Source organism: Anguilla anguilla, chromosome 14, assembly GCF_013347855.1.
Source record: "Anguilla anguilla isolate fAngAng1 chromosome 14, fAngAng1.pri, whole genome shotgun sequence".
Taxonomy (NCBI): Eukaryota; Metazoa; Chordata; class Actinopteri; order Anguilliformes; family Anguillidae; genus Anguilla; species Anguilla anguilla.
Window position 1 is genome coordinate 19008818 of NC_049214.1, and position 19177 is coordinate 19027994.

General features: G+C 42.9%; 2 protein-coding genes across 3 annotated transcripts; one reads left to right on the forward strand and one right to left on the reverse strand.

Annotated features, from left to right (window-relative positions):
• The first annotated feature begins 1879 nt into the window (after positions 1-1879).
• Positions 1880-4518, forward strand: mlana (melan-A). 2 transcript variants are annotated; one of them, XM_035391999.1, is made up of 5 exons: positions 1880-1987; positions 2501-2599; positions 2912-3008; positions 3205-3321; positions 4085-4518. In XM_035391999.1, the coding sequence occupies exons 2-5, from the start codon at positions 2532-2534 to the stop codon at positions 4151-4153; spliced, it is 351 nt and encodes a 116-aa protein (XP_035247890.1). In that variant the 5' UTR covers positions 1880-1987; positions 2501-2531; the 3' UTR covers positions 4154-4518. The 2 variants fall into 2 exon arrangements, with proteins under 2 accessions (XP_035247890.1, XP_035247888.1); XM_035391997.1 differs by lacking the exon at positions 1880-1987 and adding an exon at positions 2154-2233.
• A 1843-nt stretch (positions 4519-6361) lies between these two features.
• On the reverse strand, positions 6362-19177 carry LOC118212917 (uncharacterized protein KIAA2026). Its single transcript, XM_035391423.1, has 8 exons — positions 17256-19177; positions 15902-16102; positions 13516-15050; positions 12928-13007; positions 12195-12284; positions 11752-11867; positions 11241-11434; positions 6362-10576 (listed from the first exon to the last, which is right to left on the reverse strand). Exons 1-8 carry the CDS (start codon positions 17930-17932, stop codon positions 6933-6935), a joined length of 6537 nt encoding a protein of 2178 aa, XP_035247314.1. The 5' UTR covers positions 17933-19177; the 3' UTR covers positions 6362-6932.

The following is a 19177-nucleotide window of genomic DNA, read 5'->3' on the forward strand; positions in this document are numbered from 1 at the left end:
TTTAAATTACATTTACTGGGATGATAAGGGTTTCAGAAGGAAGACGGATATACACGGTAACATTCTTCATAATCAGTCTTAAAATTTAATACAACCATACCCCTGTTATTGAGAAAATGAAAGAGGTTGTCAAATCTTTATTGTCATTAATGTGTGAACTTGTTCTTCAGTAAATATCCTTAATTATAGGTTACTTCCCATATTGTATATTCAAGATGCAACCAGTGAACTACAGGGAAGAGAAGATTCTATATTATATTTAGTATTGCAGCCAAAGAAAAAAAAACAAAAAAAAAAACAGACACTTGGCTAGGCACTGTGACTAGCTAGCCTAAATCCTGATTTCCTATACATTAGACAAAAACCAGAGACCCTGAAGCTGATGAATGAAGGAAATAAGAGGATGACCCACAAGAGCGAAAGAAAAGCAGAACAGATGGAAATGTATAGATTCCGCAATGAAGAACATTAGGATGTAGGACAGCTGCAGCCCTTAAAAGTTAAGGTATTGTTGAGATTTTTCACAGAAAGCAGATGAGACCTGCTCCATTAAATATACAATAACACGGAACAATGCACATTGTGGTGCAGGAAAAGACTGTGAATGTGCAGACTGCAGTGCTGAAAAATGTGAAATGCACTGAAAAATGGCAATAAACAAAAAAATGCAAGTCATCTTACTGCTGAAAAGGAAATCAGAGCAAATGAAGATTTCAGTGGTTTAAAGAATGGCAAGGCATCACACTCTGAACATAATGAATGTAAGATAATAGTTGTATAATTCCATGCCATACAGATTATGAAGATATTCTGGGCAGAGGCAGGGATTGCAAAAGCATAAACAACTTCTCTTAATCAAGGCATTTCCTTATTTGCTTATTTGATTAACCCCCTCTGAGCCTATGATTTACATACTTACCATTATAAGAATCATACAGGTATCCTACAGAAATGTTCTGTAGGAGTCCTGCAGGAAAACCTACAGGATTTGGAGGCCATAGTCATGCAGGTTCTCTTACAGCTATCCTGCAGAGCTCAGGAAGGGAAATCATACATGATTTCCTACAGAAATTCCTATAGAAATGGGTGCATGATTGATGCAGGAACATTTTGAAGGGAAGTCATGCATGCAGGTCACTCCCACAGGACTCTTGCATTGCAAAGATGTCCCTCACAATTTCCCTGCAAGATTATGATTTGATAGCCCACAAAATTCCATCTCTGTATTTTGTACATTAAATCCTACATTGCTCAAACCAATTGTCAAGATGTACTATATTTTATAAATGCAGTAACAAAAATCTGCAGGTTTAGATCCTGCAGGTCTGAATGGAGATATTCAGGATTTTAGGAAATCCTGCAGAGCAGATCATAGTCCAGCAGGAATCATGCAGGGATTAAATATCAAACTCCTGCAGGATTCCTCACCCACAGGAATTTGAAACTCCTGCTGAACATCTCCCCAATTCCATCAGAAATGTCAAAAATTGCTGTAGGCCTAAAAATAAGGATTACTAGGCCTACTTCATTGTATATTTTATGTGATAAAATGACACAATTCAGATATCTAAATTATGACCCCACTACTGTTAATAAGATCAGAAAAATTCATAAATCACAAATGATTGATTTATGATTATTCTGTTACTGGAGGAATTGATGAAAACCACTGTCTGAGGTCTCCTGCTTAGGAGTCTTGTGGCAGAGCAAACCAGTCAGCAGACAACTTTCACGAGTCGATTTTAGTTTGGGGGATATTCAGAACTGCTGGGTTTTCACGCTAATTAGTCCGGTTCAATGGATTTAAGTATGAGCGTAGAACCCGTGACGGTCATGAGAATTTTATCCCTCAAAGAGTTCTCCCCTCTCCCAAGCAAAATATCTCAGTTGGGAACAGCCACTCTGAATGTGTCATCGCGTCCTGACTTCTCTGTAGTGTTTGGCCACTTGAAGCTGCGGTTCGCCTGAATTTAATTATCCAATTCAGGTAAGATTGTGTTCTTCCCTTTTACGCAAACACAAAATCAAAACTGCACGGCAGGTCTATTGTCGTCGGTTCTGAGATGAATGCAATAATTAATTATGTGCTTATATAGAGAGGACACCAATCGCTTATTGAATGCTTAATTGAATTTTATTTTATTAATTGAGTTAAATCTGCAATAAAATGACGATTGTCGAGAATGCTGGTGTTTGATGCCACAGATTCAATATACGGAGACTGCTTCACGGGGTAATTAATGGAAAAACAAATAGTCTGTGACATTTAGGTTTGCAAAAATAATTTTTCAGTTATTCCATAAAATTCGTCAAATGATTGAAGGGTTCTTGTTGCAATAAATGTCACAGACTATTTTCTTTTTTTTTTAATTCTTGGAATGACTCAGTGAGACAGTCTGCGCACAAATAAAAATAACACGTAACCCCCTGTATAAATAAATTATTTAGATATCTACAAGAGCTGATTTTCTTGTTTTGTTTTTTTTCCATTTTTCCTTAGGTCAACTAATCTGATCCTAAGACGCGACATTATGCCACGCGGAGACTTCAGCGTTCACTTCGCCAGTAGAGGCGGTGGATTATACGTCCGTGCAGAAGAGTTAGTGGAATTGTTTATAACATTTTTCAGTACTTATTTTTCTAGATTTTGTTCTTTATATTCAGGGGGAAATTACATATTTGTTTGTAGTATCACGACTGGTAAATGTTAACGACTTAAGTTGTTAAGTTTAGGTCAAAAAAGAATTCTCGGTTACGAGAATATAGACAATAAAAAAGATCTGGGTACATTGCAGTAGTACCACATTGTTTGGCACACCATGGTACAGAAGAATATGGTTGTTCGGGGATTTTAAAAATGATTATTCTGCTTGAGATCAGTTTTGACCACAGACTTCTCTGTGTTTTACAGGGCAGCAGGAATAGCACTCCTGGTTATCATTCTGGCAGCTCTTCTGATCATCGGCTGCTGGTACTACAGGAGAAGGAGTGGATACAAAATTATCCGGGTGAGATACTGCTATTTACCTCCAAAGGCTCATCAGTTCTTCAACATAAAGTATGTTTTTTATTTCGGTGTTTAGTGGTTCCCTCCCACCAATATAAATAACAGCTGCAAAACAGCAACTCTTGCCCAGCAAAACAAAACGGTTTTGCGTAAAGCATATACTGTAGAAACTGTAGAAATGCGTTTTCTCCTCACAGACCCAAAATGCAGGTCAGTCCTGGAGGGCAATGGTGAACTCAGGCCAGTACAGAGGTGAAGGAGAAGCTGCTGATAACAAAGTCGCACTCAATGAGCTGAGCAATCTCCAGCATGTGGTAAGAGTAACTCCAGCAGTGTAACTCAAGGGTTTGGTGTGAGCTTTGAACGGCAGGATTGGAATTAAAGGATGTGAAATTCCAAGGGGACAGATTTATATATATATATATAAATAAATAAAAAATAAGTCCACCATAATTTTTTACTCCAACAGAGGGATGAAATGCACTCTATCAGAGTTATTTAACACAGAAAATTTTACTGCGTAGGTCACAGGGATTTAAACTTGTATCTCAGTTGTTATCCTCTAGGGGTCAGTCAAGTGACCAGTTATACATCTGAAGAGCAACAATTGGAACATTCCTAAAACAATTAGGTAGACTACCATAGAAGTGAAACATGGATGGAACAGCGAGTGCACACACTATGAAAACAATGTCTTTGAAGAAACAAGAGCTACAGTACCAACCTAGTACACTGATGGAATAAATCATTCAAAGAAGATAATAGACTGACAATCAAAAATAAGTAAACATCACTTAAGGTCTGAGATGAATCATCTGTCTGTGGAGGAAAAGTTAGCTGAGAGCAGCAGGTTGTCATTCAAGCAGCACGTCATTCAAGATGTGTTCTTATATGCAGATATTCCATTGGAAGAAATGGATCTAGTGGTCCAAATAGAACCCTGTACTATTTTAATCTCATGTAGAAGACGGAAAGATATTTAAATGCCATTGCAATTGTGACAAAGGAGTAACTGAATCAGTTATGCGCTAAAAGCTGTGAAGTTAACATGGCTTGAAAATTCTGATTGTTTTTCAGGTTCCCAATGCTCCTCCAGCATATGAGAAGATTTCCTCTGGTCCTTCACCACCTCCCTACTCACCCTGAAACCCATGCGGGGGTCAGCCACCAAAAACCAAAGACGGGGTTGTTAAATTTTATGGTCACTGATTTTTTTGTTTTTACATTAAACACTTGCTGAACCGAGTGTGCTGGATTCCGTTCAACAAGGCCTGCTGCAGTTAGATTTTTCATTTTCATTTGTTTTTAAATAATTGTGCCATTGTCCACAACCAACAAGTAATTCACAAATAAATTTTAGGAACGATAATGTGATTTACCCTAATTGCATAGTAATAAATAGTGTTGCAAACACTTGCAAAAATTTTAAGGATTTCCATATTCTTTACACGGTACCTGAATATTAACTACCTGTTACAGTAAAATTTATGAACATGCACTACATGCATTATGAATGTATGACTGTTTTTCTTTTGACAACAAAGTAGACATTTGCTTAATCCAAAGTGGCAAAAAATGGGTTCTCATACTGTTGAGCACATCCATGTGCAATTCACACTCAATTTAAAAAAAAATAGCATGTGCAGTTGATAAATTGTGTGATAGCCTTTAGCGTTAATGTTGCATTGTTTATAAAAGTGTAGTCAACAGACTTACACTGTGCATTACGGGGCTGGTTCTTCACATTACTTTGTAAATGGTAAATGGGCTGCATTTATATAGCGCTTTTATCCAAAGCGCTTTACACTTGATGCCTCTCAGACCATGTTTACACTTGGTTTTAAAATGTGTTTCGGTGATCCGAACACAAGTGGACAGCCAAGACATCGCCATTCACACAAGTGTCTATCATGCATCTCCCAGGTGTCCAACTGACCACTTGTGTTCAGATTTCGTTACTGCCTACGTCACTTCCGCTAGAAGGTCAAAGGGCCCCGCGCACAGTTATTACGTCAGTCTGTAGCCAGACAAGCACCAGATTTGTTTTGCACGGGCTAAAACAAAAATGTTTCAAGAACTAATATACATGTGTGGGCATCTGGTTTCACTCGCACTCCAACCACGTACATCAGTGCTCCTCTCCATTTTTTCGAGCGTTGGCACGCTGTCACCAAAACAACCATCACGTCCTGCATTGATGACGTATTTTCCTGTTACGTCCTTGTCGGGGACGCATCAGGACGCACTAGCGTTTACACTACAAAAGGTACGTGGGCAAATGCGTCCCTAGCGCTGTCCACCTGTGATCCGATCACCCAAGACGCATTTTAAAACAAAGTGTAAACAGGGTCTCATTCACCCATTCACACACCCTCACACACCAACGATGAAAGGCTGCCATGCAAGGTACCAATCAGCTCGTTGGGTGAAATTAGGGGTTAGGTGTCTTGCTCAGGGACACTTCGACTATGTGGACACAAAGAACGGTTTTATCATTAATGTAGGCTACACACGTCATCAAAGACGTAACATTGGTAGCTAGCTAACGTTGCTGGAGCTAGCTTGAACGGACTTTTATGTAATCTTTCTACTGGTTAAAATGTTTTTCATCGTTTTATTGAAATTTTCTAAAAATCACTCTGGGATTGGAATGACATCATATAACACCATTAAAGTGCAGTCATCAACGTAGTAACTAACTTAGCATTGCATTTTACGGCTAACGTTACTCAATAAAATACACTTACTCCTCGACACCCACCCCCGCCACTTAGCTCCTGGATACCCACCCCCGCCAGTTAACTCCTGGCGGGGGTGGGTATCCAGAAGTTAACTGGCAAGGGTGGGATGTTTTTAACAAAACATCAAGATTAATCACAAATTTATTCCAGATCACTGAATCCCAATCTACCTTTCCTGTCTCTGGTAACTACCACTGCAGAAATGAACATGAAGCTTCTCACAGCAAGATATAAATTTAATGTACAGAGTACATGACTGGAGTCTATTTATGGATTTGTGTCTATTAGCCCATTTACAAGATCACACATTTCTCAAAGACCTAGTTATCAGACTGGAAATATGATGTTCTACAATGTAGAGGTGCTGCAAAGCATTCTGGGGTTGACAGTTACTCAGACAAATTAACAGAATATGGACACCTTGATATAAATATGAATACCATTCTAAAGAAAAGCAAACAAAATATGAATATATTTAAATTCATAGTGAATTCAGCATTTTAAATGGCAAAGACAGCTACAAAAAGCAGAATGTGTGAATAATTTGCATAATTATGGGTAAACCGTCTGCTTGACCTCCATGTTCAAATAAGTGACAATTCAACAGAAACCGTTAGTCATGAAAGAATGGTTTAATGTCAATGTAAAATGCTACAAAACATTCATACCTGGCTTAGCTACCTTCTCAAATACAAACTGAATAGAAAAAAACACTACCCAGCTAGCAAAGTACATAAAGATATGTATACTGGCCATTAGAAGTTTCCTCTCCAAGTAACTTGAGTTATCTTCAATTCTGACAAGGCACCCCCCCGCCCCCCTCCCCAAAATGTCTCTTTCTGAATATTAAAATTCTTTGCTTTAAGAAATAGAAAACACATCAATTAAATAAATCTCACACAAATGTTGAATATTTTACCAAACTGTTCCAGAGACTGATGGGTTAGAAGCTACATGGGATTTCTTACATGCCAATGTCCAAGAGTACCGCCATGTAAGATACTGAAGGTAAAAAAAAACCAGTCAAGCTTCAGTGTGCTGCTCCACTCCCTGCTCCCCATAAAAAAACTAAAACGGGAGAATGATTTCCAAATACAATTGTATTTAATTCTATTCGCTGAACAGAATCCTGTTATGGAAAAGGTTGGAATCTGAAGAAGTCTCAAGGATATTGGCCTTCTGTTTCAGTTACTGGGCTCTCCTTTTTCTGCCTGTGTAGACAACAGGGAATCAGTCTTCAGTGTTGGCAGTACCCTGCCTGTATTGGAACTGGTCGTAACCACCACTGTTGCCAATGCCTTAGACACTGATGGCAAACCAGAGAGGGCAGAACTTCTGATGACATTCAAAACAGCACCGTCTGGACTCACTAGGATTTTACTAGATGAGGAGCTTGCCAGTACAACAGACGAAGCGACCTGCTTGCTTGCAGCAGGCGAGGGATTGGATGAAGCTTGTGGCATGTTGATGGGTTCCGATTGCATGGGCTTGGCTAGTTGACCTGGAGCCATTATAACACCAGTCATGGATGGTTGAATAGTTGCAATGGGGGAGGCCTGTCTCCAGCTGAAGACACTCCCAGTAGGTGGGACAGTCGCAACAGGCACAGACTGCATTCTGGAGACCGTGCTTCCTATTGGAGGTGTAGTGGCTGTTGAAAATGCCTGTGTTCTGGAAATGACACTACCCAGTGGTTGCACCGATGATATAAGCTGCATTTTAGGTAATGTGTTTGCAAGTCCTGTATGCAAATTTGCTGGTACTGTGTTAGTCTGTGAACCTCCTGTTGTCTGGACAGCCATTACAATAGAGTTTTGCATGTGGTCACCCACAGTCTGCAATGACGCAATCGGCATACCCTTCCCGTCAGCAGACAGTGCTCCAGTTCTCATGGGACTCGACAAGCCTTGTTGGGCAGGGGATGTAGGTCTTACTAACTGTGAAGCCTGTGCAACTGAAGTGGGGCTACTAATTAATAGAGGACTTTTCACAGGACTCCTCCCTACAGTAGTTGTCTTATGTGGAGTGTTAGCAGCAGATGAAGGGCTTTCTGTCAGAGATGTTGGTGGTGGCCCACAGGTGCTGTGCAGGGGCAGTGTGCTTGGAGTTGTCTTCCTTGGGCTTGAAGTTGCTAAGACAGCAGGAATTTGTGCACTAGTTGACATTATACCCTTCTGAGCTGTGGATGGAGGGTTTGCCCCTAGAGACGAAGCGAGAGATACAACTGGGCTTGATATGAGAAGAACATGGCTGCCAGGCCCAAGACCTTGAGCAGGAACGATGAACCTTGTGTTGTTGATTATGATGTGGGTTCCAGGAGCGAGTGGGGTGGTGGTGTTGATCACAATCCTCTGTTGCACAGTAGTGGCCGGTTCATTTGGGGGGCTGACATCAGGAAGTCCAGGTTGGTGAGCAGAAACTGGGGTGCTGATCATTTTGGTGGGGGTGTTGCAGGGCTGGGCTTGAGTAGAAGGAGGGGTTTTGAGAGGAGACATTTTAAAAGGGAAGGATTTTGTCAGTGGCGCTGGAAATCGTGGTTTACCAAGAACAGCACCTGCAGCAGGAGACCTAGCCGGAGGCATGTGCATTAAAGCTAGATCTTTGTTGATGAGACCACCAACAGAAGTAGTCACAATAGCCTTTGGAGCACTTCCCACTGCTTGTCTTATTTTTGTATCACTCACAGCAGAAACTAAGGAGGTGCTAGACAATGAGACACTTTGCTGTGAAGAAGCTGCTAGAAGAGATGTTGATGCTAAATTCCCAGTTTTAAAAGAGGAGATTGAAAGCATTTTCCCATCAGGTCGTTCACTAACATTAGCTGGACCTACATTTCCTGCGGGTGAAACATTAATGCCAGCGGGTGTACTGGTAGCCTGAACAAGAATCAGACCGCCTGATGCATTTGCAGCAAGTCCTGGTCTGGGTACATTTATGCATGAGCTTTTTGCTGCCAATTCTGCTGTAGGCAGGCGGACTTGCTTGCCTGAGTTCAAGGCCTCCGTCGGTAACTGGGCTGTCAAATCTGGCAGTAGTCCGATGGTCTGGACTTTCTGCATGGTGCTGGTAGCACTGTTACTGATGATTTGACTAAGGTTGAGTCCAACCTTCATGTCCATGACTTGAGATGCCGGGGTCAAGGATGCTGACTTGGTGTCAGTGGATAGTGTCGGTTTTGGAATGCTAACTGCAGAGCGGTCACCAGATGCAGGCGCTTGACTTATCAGCATCAGCCTAGGGGCTGAGACAGCAGGGGAAGCAGTACAGGGGACAGCTTGGGATGCTCCAAGAGACGTAGCTATGCTTGAAGGTGGAGAGACAAGGATGACCTTCTGGAAGGGAGGCCTATCGGCTAGCCTTTCATCTGCTTGAGCCCGCTTAACTGGGGGTTTGGAGGCATACTGCACCAAAGATGCTGGAGTGATTATCATGCCACTTTTACCACAGGATGATGTGACACTGACGTTAGTTTGAGGAGTTGCTGCCAAAGTTGGATTGGTAACAACTGAATGCTGGGCAGTTTTGTTACATTTGTTTGCAATTAATGGAGAAGGAATATAGGCATTATAGGGCTGGCTTAAGGCAAAGCTCACAATAGTCCCTCCTGCCTGACTTGCACTGACTGGAATGGAAATAGTAGAGGGAGCCTGGGATGGGCTAACAAAGGATGCAGATTTGCTGAAAGTCTGTGCCGTCACAGCTGTAGCTGTGCTGGGAAGGGCTGGCGGAGCAGAGGCTGTAGGAGAACAGGACTTGGAAACTAGGAACGCTTGGAATTGTGGGGAAATAGTGATGACAGGGCTTGGAGGTGAGGAGCCAGGTACATTTTGGTCAGAGGTTTGAACTTTGACCACCCCTGTGTTACCCCCTCTCGTGGTGACGAGGATTGACTGCGAGTCCCTGATGCATACAGTCTTAAGCTCTTGCTTTGAGTCGGGAGGACTGCTAGAATTTGTTGATGTGCCACTAGTGACAGGGGATCTAGTTTTAACTACATTCTGAGTGCTAAGTGTTTTGGAGATGGAGGCACCCATGTAAGTGGATGTTACAGAAGTTGGCAAACTAGGGGAAATGGTAGTTGTAGATGGGCTTCTGCTACAAGCCCCGGTCAGTGGAGCTACCTGTTGTATGGGAATCTTGTTAGTATCATCTGCCCTAGTGAAGCAAGAAGAGCTGGACAGTGGAACGGTTACTTTGGAGACAGGAACAGGAATCTTCTGCTGCTGGATAAGCAGGTTAGAAGGTAGGATGACCACTTGCTGCAAGATTTTCTCCCCGGTTTTCTGATCCAGCACTGGCTGAACTGCAATCTTCACTGGACTGGTGCTGCTCTTCCTGAGTAGATCCAAGCCCCCAGGCATAGTGTGCGCAGGACTCTTTGGTGTGGGTGCTGGTTGCAGTGCCTGTCCTGGGATTGCTGACTGTTTGGTTGTTTGCAGGGAGACAGCTGGCTTGTTTTGCACCTGGCTGGCCATGATCGTAGCTGCCGCTGGCTGACTGATTAAGGTCACTTTGTTCCCGACACTCTTGGCTAGCAAGGCCTGGATGGGCGTGGAGCCCTTGTAGAAAACAGCCGTAGGTGTCGTAACCTTGGAGGTTTCTGTGGCAAGGTTCTGTGCAGCAGCATTCACCTCCTTCGCCGTATCATCTGTTTGTTCCTCACCGCTATTCTTGTTTTTCTTCATGGGAGTCAGTTCTTCATCTGTACTTGCACTGTGTCGCCTTTTTGAGTTCCTCAAAGGTAGTTTGTGCTCATCGGAGACAACACCTTCACGTCTAGCTGCCCGGGTCCTTCCCATTGTCTCCATTCCTTGCTGCTTAGTGTCCTCTGCAAAACAGAAGTAATAAGGATAAGTAATTGGAAACACACAATAAATTAAGAAATAAAAGGAAATGTCAAAAAAGAGAAAGGAAAACAAAACGGTCACAATTTGAGTCTGTCATAAACAACTGTAATGGGAAAGGCCCCAAAAGGCCACTTGTTTCCTCCTGCTTCTAATCAAGATTTTAGCTAGATCAGGCTAAATCAACTGCAACTCTAACAGATAATTGTTTAATACAAGTTAGCAGGTTTTTAAAAGACGTCTGGTCCAACTATATGACATTAGTCCAATTATATTACATTGGTCCCAAATTAATGACAGTAGTAAATAATATTAATGTAGCCATACATTGTGTTTTTGTAATCAGGATTTTGAGTCATCAGGGTAAGAACTAGCTAAAACCTCCTAAAGCTGCCAAACGTACACAACTAGACGACGTCCAATGACTTTACAGGATGGAAATATATCCTTTAACAGAAAGGAAATCATTTCACTTTCACAAAATACATTGTAATTAATTAATGTCATAAAGCATTTTATATCAATCAAGAAAACCGCAAATAGACTGGAAAATTATTCTCTATTCCCTTTGCTGTTCATTCTCATGTAATGTTGACTGTAAGGCATGTGCAAACACTGATTAGTGTTGAGACAGCCTGAAATGTCTACCTGCTGTTGGGTCCCTCTTAGCTGTCTGGTCCTGTTTGTCTTCTCCCTCAGTCACTCTGGTGTTATCAGTGGATGATGAATGGCTGTCTTTGCCCAAGACTGCATCCCCTTCCTCCCCAGTCCACTCCTCTCGGACAAAGTTGTTGTAGTCGGGATGATTCTTGAAATCATCATAATCCTTTTTTAAACGTGCCCTTTGAGGAAACAAAATTAAGTAAATATGCAATTACAGTTCAACGCATTGGCTTCTATCACAGACCACAGTTAATTCTGTTCAGACTGAAAGTTAATTCTTCAATGCCACTGCCATTGCAAGTTGGCTTTATATTGCATAGCTGAAAAACAACAATGAACATAGATAAATTCAAATATTAGCTCTGAATACCAGTGAATCATTTTAAGCAGTTCACATACTGAGCCACATACAGCTATAGTCTTCTAGAAATTATCACATCATTACTCATCACAACTTGAATGGCTCCCAGTACCATGCAGCCTGTGTGTGGGTTACCTGTTCCTCTGGAAAGCCTTGACCAATTTGGGTTCCCAGGGCGAGAGCTCATTGAGCAGTCTGATGAGGGTGATGTGCAGGTCCTTCACTGCTTCTCTTCTAAAGTACCATCGCCCCTTCAAAAAATGACAGGCCGCTAAAGATAGTGTTCCAGTCAATGCCATAGGCTTTCACCACCACTAAAGCCCATTGAATAAGTGTCAAACTGTTTTTATTGAGCTGTGCCTTCTACATGGTCTTTACAGGATTCATTTGAAAGTGCATGGCACATCCTAATGTGGGGAATGTACTACAGTAATTATATTCATTATATTAATTGTAGTCATTATATTAGCCACATAACTCACATGCTTCAGTCTCCAATCTCTGAGTTAAAAAAAAAGATAAATGAAATCTGTCATATTCTGGGTAATTTTTTGGGAGGTGTGTTCCCTCTCACTAACCGATTTCTTCTTTGTACTTTCCAGCTCATCCAGCTCGTCCTCCGTTTTGCCGATCAGCTCCCTGAGTTCCTCCAGACTAGTGCACACCAGCTGAAAGAAAAACAACAATTTTGTGAAAATCACGGTAGTTATGAAGTGAAGGTACACATTCCAAATTAATACATTTTCATAGTGGAAGAAAATTTTTAACTTACCGATGAGATTATCTTTACTGGCTACACTACTATTCGTATTTTCTTGACTTGTCTAATATAAATTTTCACTATTTGAACATGAAAGTAATATCTAAAGCCTCACATTTTGTACAGAAAATGCCCTGGTGTTTGCCTATGGGAAACAGTGTGAACACAGATGAAGACCATCCATTCAAAAAACTAAACACCACAGAATCAACCAATACTTCTATTCCCTATGACCACTGCCTATTTTCATATAACGTAGCTAAATTGAATTATACACAATGCAGATGCTAGTCTATCCAGTGAGTCAACTTTGAGAATGTGATTTGAAGCTTCTAAAACTTCCAGACAAACTGCAGAAGCTTGAAAAGCACAGGGCACATCAGGTATGGAAGTAAGGAATGTTTGTAATGGCCTCAGCATAATAGGCCCAATTACACACTTCTGATGTGAACACAGACGTGAGTTTGCATACACTGATTACCAATAATCCACTAAATAAAAATAAAAGTAGAATCACTGGTACATTTATCCAGGAGACTACAGCACCTTACCCGAAAAGTAGGCTCAATTGGGAGTTTAGGATCAGCTTTTCTCTTCTTTGCTGCAACCTTTTTAGACTCAAACTTCTTGCCTAAACAGACACATATGTTAGTGCTATATATGTGAAAATACAGGTCAAGCCTCCAGGAAACTATGGAAATCTACAGCAAAATATTAAACACCCTTAGCTCCCTTACCAAAGACAGTATACTAAGATAAATAAAGCAAGAAGGAACAGTAAGGAGGAACAATGAGAATATCAAATGTACAGAACTATTAAAATTCTGTGAAGAAAAGAAAGCACTACATAATATGTATTACTGGATAAGATATTTCAGAGACGCATGAGTAGGGCCACATGTATTCAGACTGCAGATGGGACCAACTTCTCCATTAAAAACGATATGATAGCATAGGATAGGATGCTTTCTTGTATAATGATTCGCTGCCTGGTTATTATGATGCATGGGCACACATAATTGCAATGCTGCTAGCTTATCATCAAGCCTGAAAATAAAACAAGTAGAAACTGTGTGCCACTTTGGACCAAAAGTAGAAAAAATTTTTGTGGGTCAACAAAGACAACAAACATTTCTCACCCAACTTCCGCTTCTTCCTCTTGCCCTTTTTCTTTTCTGTGGTGGCTACTTTCATCAGGTTGTTCTTGAAAGCTTTGACGAGGTTGTGCCGCTTCCCCCCTGGTTTGCTCTGCTCCTCCTGTGTCCCCTCTTCCTTCACTTTCTTTTTCTTTCTTTTCTTTTTCTTGGTCCGCAATCTGCTGATCTTCGTCGCCGGCGAGTGCTCGAGTGGCGAGTTCTCCGTGAAGGCTGTCTTGGGTGCTGGTTCCTTCTGGCAGCAGTGTTGGCGTACCTGCTTTGGGCTCATGTGGGTGCCACACGCAGGGCAGGGGTCCTGGGACTTAGCACTCATTTCATCTGCCTCTCTGGAGCGAAGCGAGACCGCAACACCGCATGTCTCATCTGACTTAGCAGGAAAAGTCCTCTTACTGCTCTTTTGTCCCTCTCTATCCTGTAGGCTTGGTTCACAGGACTCCTTCTTCACACACCCTAGAAACCCTTCCTGCTTCACTTCTGGGTTGTTTTGCGCCTCCACAGAGTCTCCTTTTGAATTTTTCGTGCTGGGATTGTTGTCCCCCTCCCTACAGGGATGGTGGGTGTGGATTCGCCCTTTCTGGTCTAGCTCCGTTTTAAAGGCAGCCTTTCCCCCGCCTTGCACGAGGACTTCAGTCAGCCTCCACCGGTGTAATGTGCCACCTGTGGTGTCACAATCGTCCTCTTTCACCTCAGCTACACCCCTGCAATAGTCAGTCTCTTCTTTCACTTCCTGCTGCCCTGTTGCCGTAGAAACACGGTGACCCTTGGATTCCCCATCTCCACCGTCCGTCTCCTCCCACTCCAGCCTCTGTACACAGATGGGCGGGAAGGGGAAGTTGGGGGAAGAGCACGGGCTCTGGCAGTAGATGCGCAGGTCCGCCCCGCAGAAGTGAGGGAAGTGGATGTACGCGTTGTCGTGCCCGTCATAACCCAGGATGGACTCCCTGCACTCGTGGATGGGCTGGCCCAGCACCGCGTCCTGCACCTCCTTCTGGTTCTCGTACACAAAGTCGCACAGCCCCTTCAGCAGCCAGACGCGCTTGTTGAACGGCAGCAGGTGGAAGGGTCTCTCCTCCAAGGGGCTGACCTCCCCCAGGATGCGGAAGAACTGTGGGCAGAGGCCCAGCTGCTCGGCGCAGGTCCCCGGGTCCTCCGCCCGTCCCACCGCCCGGTACCAGCCCAGCACCTTCTGCCGGAGAGCCGCTTCCCAGCGTCGGTACGGGAGGGTGGGGCGGCGGTGCAGGGTGGCCCGTCTCTGGGGGTGGCAGAGCAGGGAGGTCATGACCTTAGCCAGGAAGGTGCTGCAGCTGGGCATGAGCAGGCAGCGCTCCAGCTCAAAGAACACGATCTCAGGCAGGTTGAGAGCCGTCTGGGCCAGACACAGGAAGTGGCCTATTGCAGGCAGTTCCCACAGCGTGTCTATGGACCACGGGGAGGCCTGGGCCAGCAGGCTCTGCTCCCACTCCTCCAGCTCTTTAGCAGACGCCTCCTCTGCCTCCTTCTTCTCCTGTTCCCGCTGCCTGCGTTTGAGAAAAGACGAGATTAAGACTTGCTTCTTTCAAACAATTATAACTATTACATTCACAGGATCCTGGCCGGGGCCTTTCTGTGTGGAGTTTGCATGTTCTTCCCATGTCTGTGTTGGTTTCCTCAGAGTACTCCGGTCTCCTCCCACAGTCCAAAATCGTTCAAGTTAGGCTGACTGAATATTCAAAATTGCCTGTAGGCGTAAACGGTGTGTGCGCCCTGCGATGGATTTGCGACCTGTCCAGGGTGTATTCCTGCCTCTTGCCCAATGCATGCTGGGATAGCTTTAGTCGTGTCTATAAACTTTGTAGCCGCTAACTTGGTCTTATAATAAAAGAACACATCAATCTCTTCAACAGTGCAATTCCTATTCTATAGTACAAGTGGCAGGCTGTTCTTTTAGCAAAACAGTAGCAAGTTCACAACTTTCTAAAGTGGGCCTCTAGATTTGCAGTAATAAAAAAGGTAAGGCCTAAAATAGAATGAAGTTCTGTGAGACCCCAACAAAAGGTCATTAATAGGCTATATTTCTGAAGGCTGAAACATATAGCCGTAACATGAACAACATAGCGTATAGGCCTATGCCATTACCTACCTTAATACCTAATCAAAATGTCTCTTTTGTGCCATACAAGTACAGCCCGTAAGCTAGTCAGACTAAGGTTTGGAATCCCAGTCAATACTGACAGTTTTTGTTTTCAGTTTCATTCAAAGATGTGATTTGGTTAAAATACATCATTGTTTGAAAGGCTCTATAGTATCTTCCTTGTGATTTTTTTCTTTCACTAGTACTAGGAGAACCTTTCCCTCCATCATGAGAATTACCCCTCACACAGCATCCTACCTCTTCTCCTCTTTGGCTCTCTGCTGCTCTTCCAGCCTTAGGGCCTGCACCATGATGGACTCACTGGCGCCCATTGTTAAATTGGACAGGTTGCGGGGCATAGAGCGTCGCCTCGTGGAGGTGCTTCCAATCCCCTTTTCCTCTTCAATCCCGAAGCGACCCTTCGAGGTGACAGCCAGCGACGTTTTTTCTCTCAGGGTTCTGGAGTCCAGGGAGTGAGGATGGGAAAATGAGAAAGTCAAAGCAGTACCATCATACAGCTCTTGAAATATGGCACCTTTAAATGTTACGCATCCACATATTGTTTTTGTCTCACTGTGACATTAGCAAAGAAAAAGCCAGTCTACCCTAAACAGGGACAGAACATGGGACAATTGTAACTACATGGCACGATTTTCAAGAGTCACAGTTGGCTTGTCTGGCAAAAGGCCAAGGTTTCTTGCACATTTCCATTCACGTCACTCCCACTGACCAAAAGACCAGTAAAGACTAAGAGGTGGCTGAGAAGCATCACATTTTCTAAACTTTTTTTAACAAAGACAGCAATAATGTAACACAGTTCAATAGTTCAACTTAAGAGCAATATTCCAACAAAACCAAAAACGTTCCTTTCTAGAAACAGGATATCTAGGACCTCTCCCTCTCCTAACTGGCAGTGCCATGGGGCAGGTGTAACAACTCTGCCTGTTGTACCAGGTAGTCAACTAGCTTCAGTGTAGTGCTGAAGTAGCACGGTTCCATATCTCATGGAGAGAACCACACAGGACTCCCCAGTTCTACCTGGTTCTGGATTCTGGCAAAGCTTAAAGTTACTTCAGTGTACACTTAATTTAAGGTACACTATAAGTTTGGTGGGACAACATGGGGCAAATTCACAAGGGGAAAGTGTATTTCAGAAACAAATGAGATGAAAGAAAAGTAGACAGAAAGTCTGAAGTGAGGCCACAACTTCCCAAACGAGCCCAAATTACGTTACTTGTATTTTCACTTGAATAATAATAATACTGTAACTGGATCAGCCATCCAGCAGGCCCAGGTTCCTTGTTTTAATAATGGACTTGTTCTTTGATTACTTGCATGCAAACCTACCCAAGACAAATTACATGCTCAGTTGAATGTTCTGCTATACATTTCATCATGTAATATTAATTCATGCTTAGGACCATTCCCATTTCATCAGTAGTCTTCCCTTAAATGCTCGTACGACATGCAGATTTAATTGCAACTTGAAATTGATTGAGCTCTTTTGGAAAGAATCCGTGTTTTTGCTTATGGACGGTCTTTCAAATATGGATTGCTTTTTTTTTTTTTTTTTAAGAGCTGAATGTGACCAATGATATGATTCTGTGCTTACCTGGACAGCAATGTCAATTTCTGTTCCAGCATAATCTCCAATTTCTGAGCCTGTTTGGAGATCCAGTGGTCGACGCCATGAATCCTGTAACAGTTCTCTAGCATCCGCCTGAAGTCAGCCACAAACTCCGTGATAGTCTCGTATTCCTTGTTGATGAATTTCTCCTCAATCCTCCTGAACCACATTGGCGGCTGGACACGGTCACTATCAACGTGATCCTCTGTGTTCATAGGTTGCATGAACGGGGCTGTGATTGCCTTGTGCTTTTCTAGGAGAAATCCATGAAATATTCTATAGGCTTGCTGAAGCTCGTAGCTGAGGTCCTCGTCCTCGCTGATTGCGGTATATTTGCAATCCTTTGATATTTGAGGCACATCATCTCCATCCCGACTCTCATCCTCACAGCCCGGGTTTTTTAACGGTTCAGTCAATGTCCCATTGCTGAGCTCCTCAGGGGTGCAATTTAGTTCAGTCCTAATAAATGTTGATGAAGAGAAAATGCGAGGAGTGGGTTGCGACCCCGTCTCCGCTTCAACCCGGGATGCATATTCAGGGTTGTGCAAATAATTGTGTTTGTCTAATGTTTTTGTCATTTCAATACGCTCCACTGCGTCATGTAGAGATGCATTTGAGTTACAAGTTTCAATTCTAACACTTGCATGAGTTTGTACCTTCATGCTGCGGTACTGGTGACACCAGAGCAACTATTTCGCCCGCAAACTACGTATTTTTTTAGTAACGCCCTAGCCCATTTATTTTCCAGGTTAGTAGGAATGAAGTCTCTCATAGTCCGTTTTAAAGTTTATGGTTAAAATCCATCAGATTCATAAGTCATGTCACTGACGCGGTTTAACGCACACACAAAAATCACAGATAGCCTACAGTTTAATGTAACCAGTTTCTTCGTAGCGCCCTAGTTAGCTCATAGCTAGTTGGCTATTCTTAATTGCATCACTAGCATGATAGCTATCGCATATGAAGTCACACTGTACGCTAGCTACATGCCACCTTCTTGTGTTTAGCTAGCTAAAGTAATACCAAAATCAGCGGTAGTTATTATATATCGCCAGTTACCTGGAAGTTTCTCACGGAATGATGCAAACCCCGATGGAACAAGGTTAGCCAGCTAGCTAGACGGCTAAAGTTAATCAGTCTGACAGCGAACATTACACCTAGGAGTTCTTAGCAAGCTAGCTAGCTATTCAAGTTGTATCACTATCAATAAGGAAATCTGTTAAGTGTGAGGAGTTTGTAGGCTTCAACTCAGGGCCCATGCACATCCACCTGCTAGGGATGCAGACCACACACAGTACCGGGCCAGGGTTCAGACCTCCAGTATCAGCGCTTTCGATTTGTTCCTAAGACCGGCAGGGTAACCACTGTCACGGACATCTCTGGTGCCTTATCCGTTTATCCGTGGGACTCATTGTTTCCATTCTGGGCCTGTGCTGCTTGTTTCTTCCGTGACATTCGAAAAATAAAACCAAATTCCTGGGTGGTTTCCCCAGTATTTTTAGAAACAAAAATAAAGTTGTCCAACAAGCAGGTCTGCTGAGCACTTAACCATTAGCATAGACAAATAGCCAGCAACCAAAAAGCACCGGCACGACAGCTAAACTAGCTTGCTTGCTAAATATCGTCAGCTACACGATAGCTGGCTAAATCGGAATGGTCCATTTAATTTAGCTAGCTACTTGAGTATACTAACCCAAGTTAAGTTACCCAAAAGAAAAATCTGTATTTACGAAATGAAATAATCAGACTAGCTAATAAATAATACTTACGATAAGTTAGTTATAAACGCGATTTATAACTAGCAACAACAATTTCAGTGCCATATACGTTAGCCAGATGCGAAAGTTAGCTGGGTAGCTAGCTTCACAAACGTTACTACTTTGAACTCTCTGCGCCTAGACCTCTAT

Excerpts from the sequence above, each read along its gene's own strand:
- mlana (XM_035391997.1), top strand. The coding sequence starts at position 2,184 with ATGCTGGTGTTTGATGCCACAGATTCAATATACGGAGACTGCTTCACG. Across the intron at positions 2,600-2,911 it reads TTATACGTCCGTGCAGAAGA|GGCAGCAGGAATAGCACTCC; the intron begins GTTAGTGGAATT and ends TGTGTTTTACAG. Across the intron at positions 3,322-4,084 it reads TGAGCAATCTCCAGCATGTG|GTTCCCAATGCTCCTCCAGC; the intron begins GTAAGAGTAACT and ends ATTGTTTTTCAG.
- LOC118212917 (XM_035391423.1), bottom strand. The coding sequence starts at position 17,932 with ATGAAGGTACAAACTCATGCAAGTGTTAGAATTGAAACTTGTAACTCA. Across the intron at positions 16,103-17,255 it reads AAATTGACATTGCTGTCCAG|AACCCTGAGAGAAAAAACGT; the intron begins GTAAGCACAGAA and ends CCTGGACTCCAG. Across the intron at positions 11,435-11,751 it reads AAGGCTTTCCAGAGGAACAG|GGCACGTTTAAAAAAGGATT; the intron begins GTAACCCACACA and ends GTTTCCTCAAAG.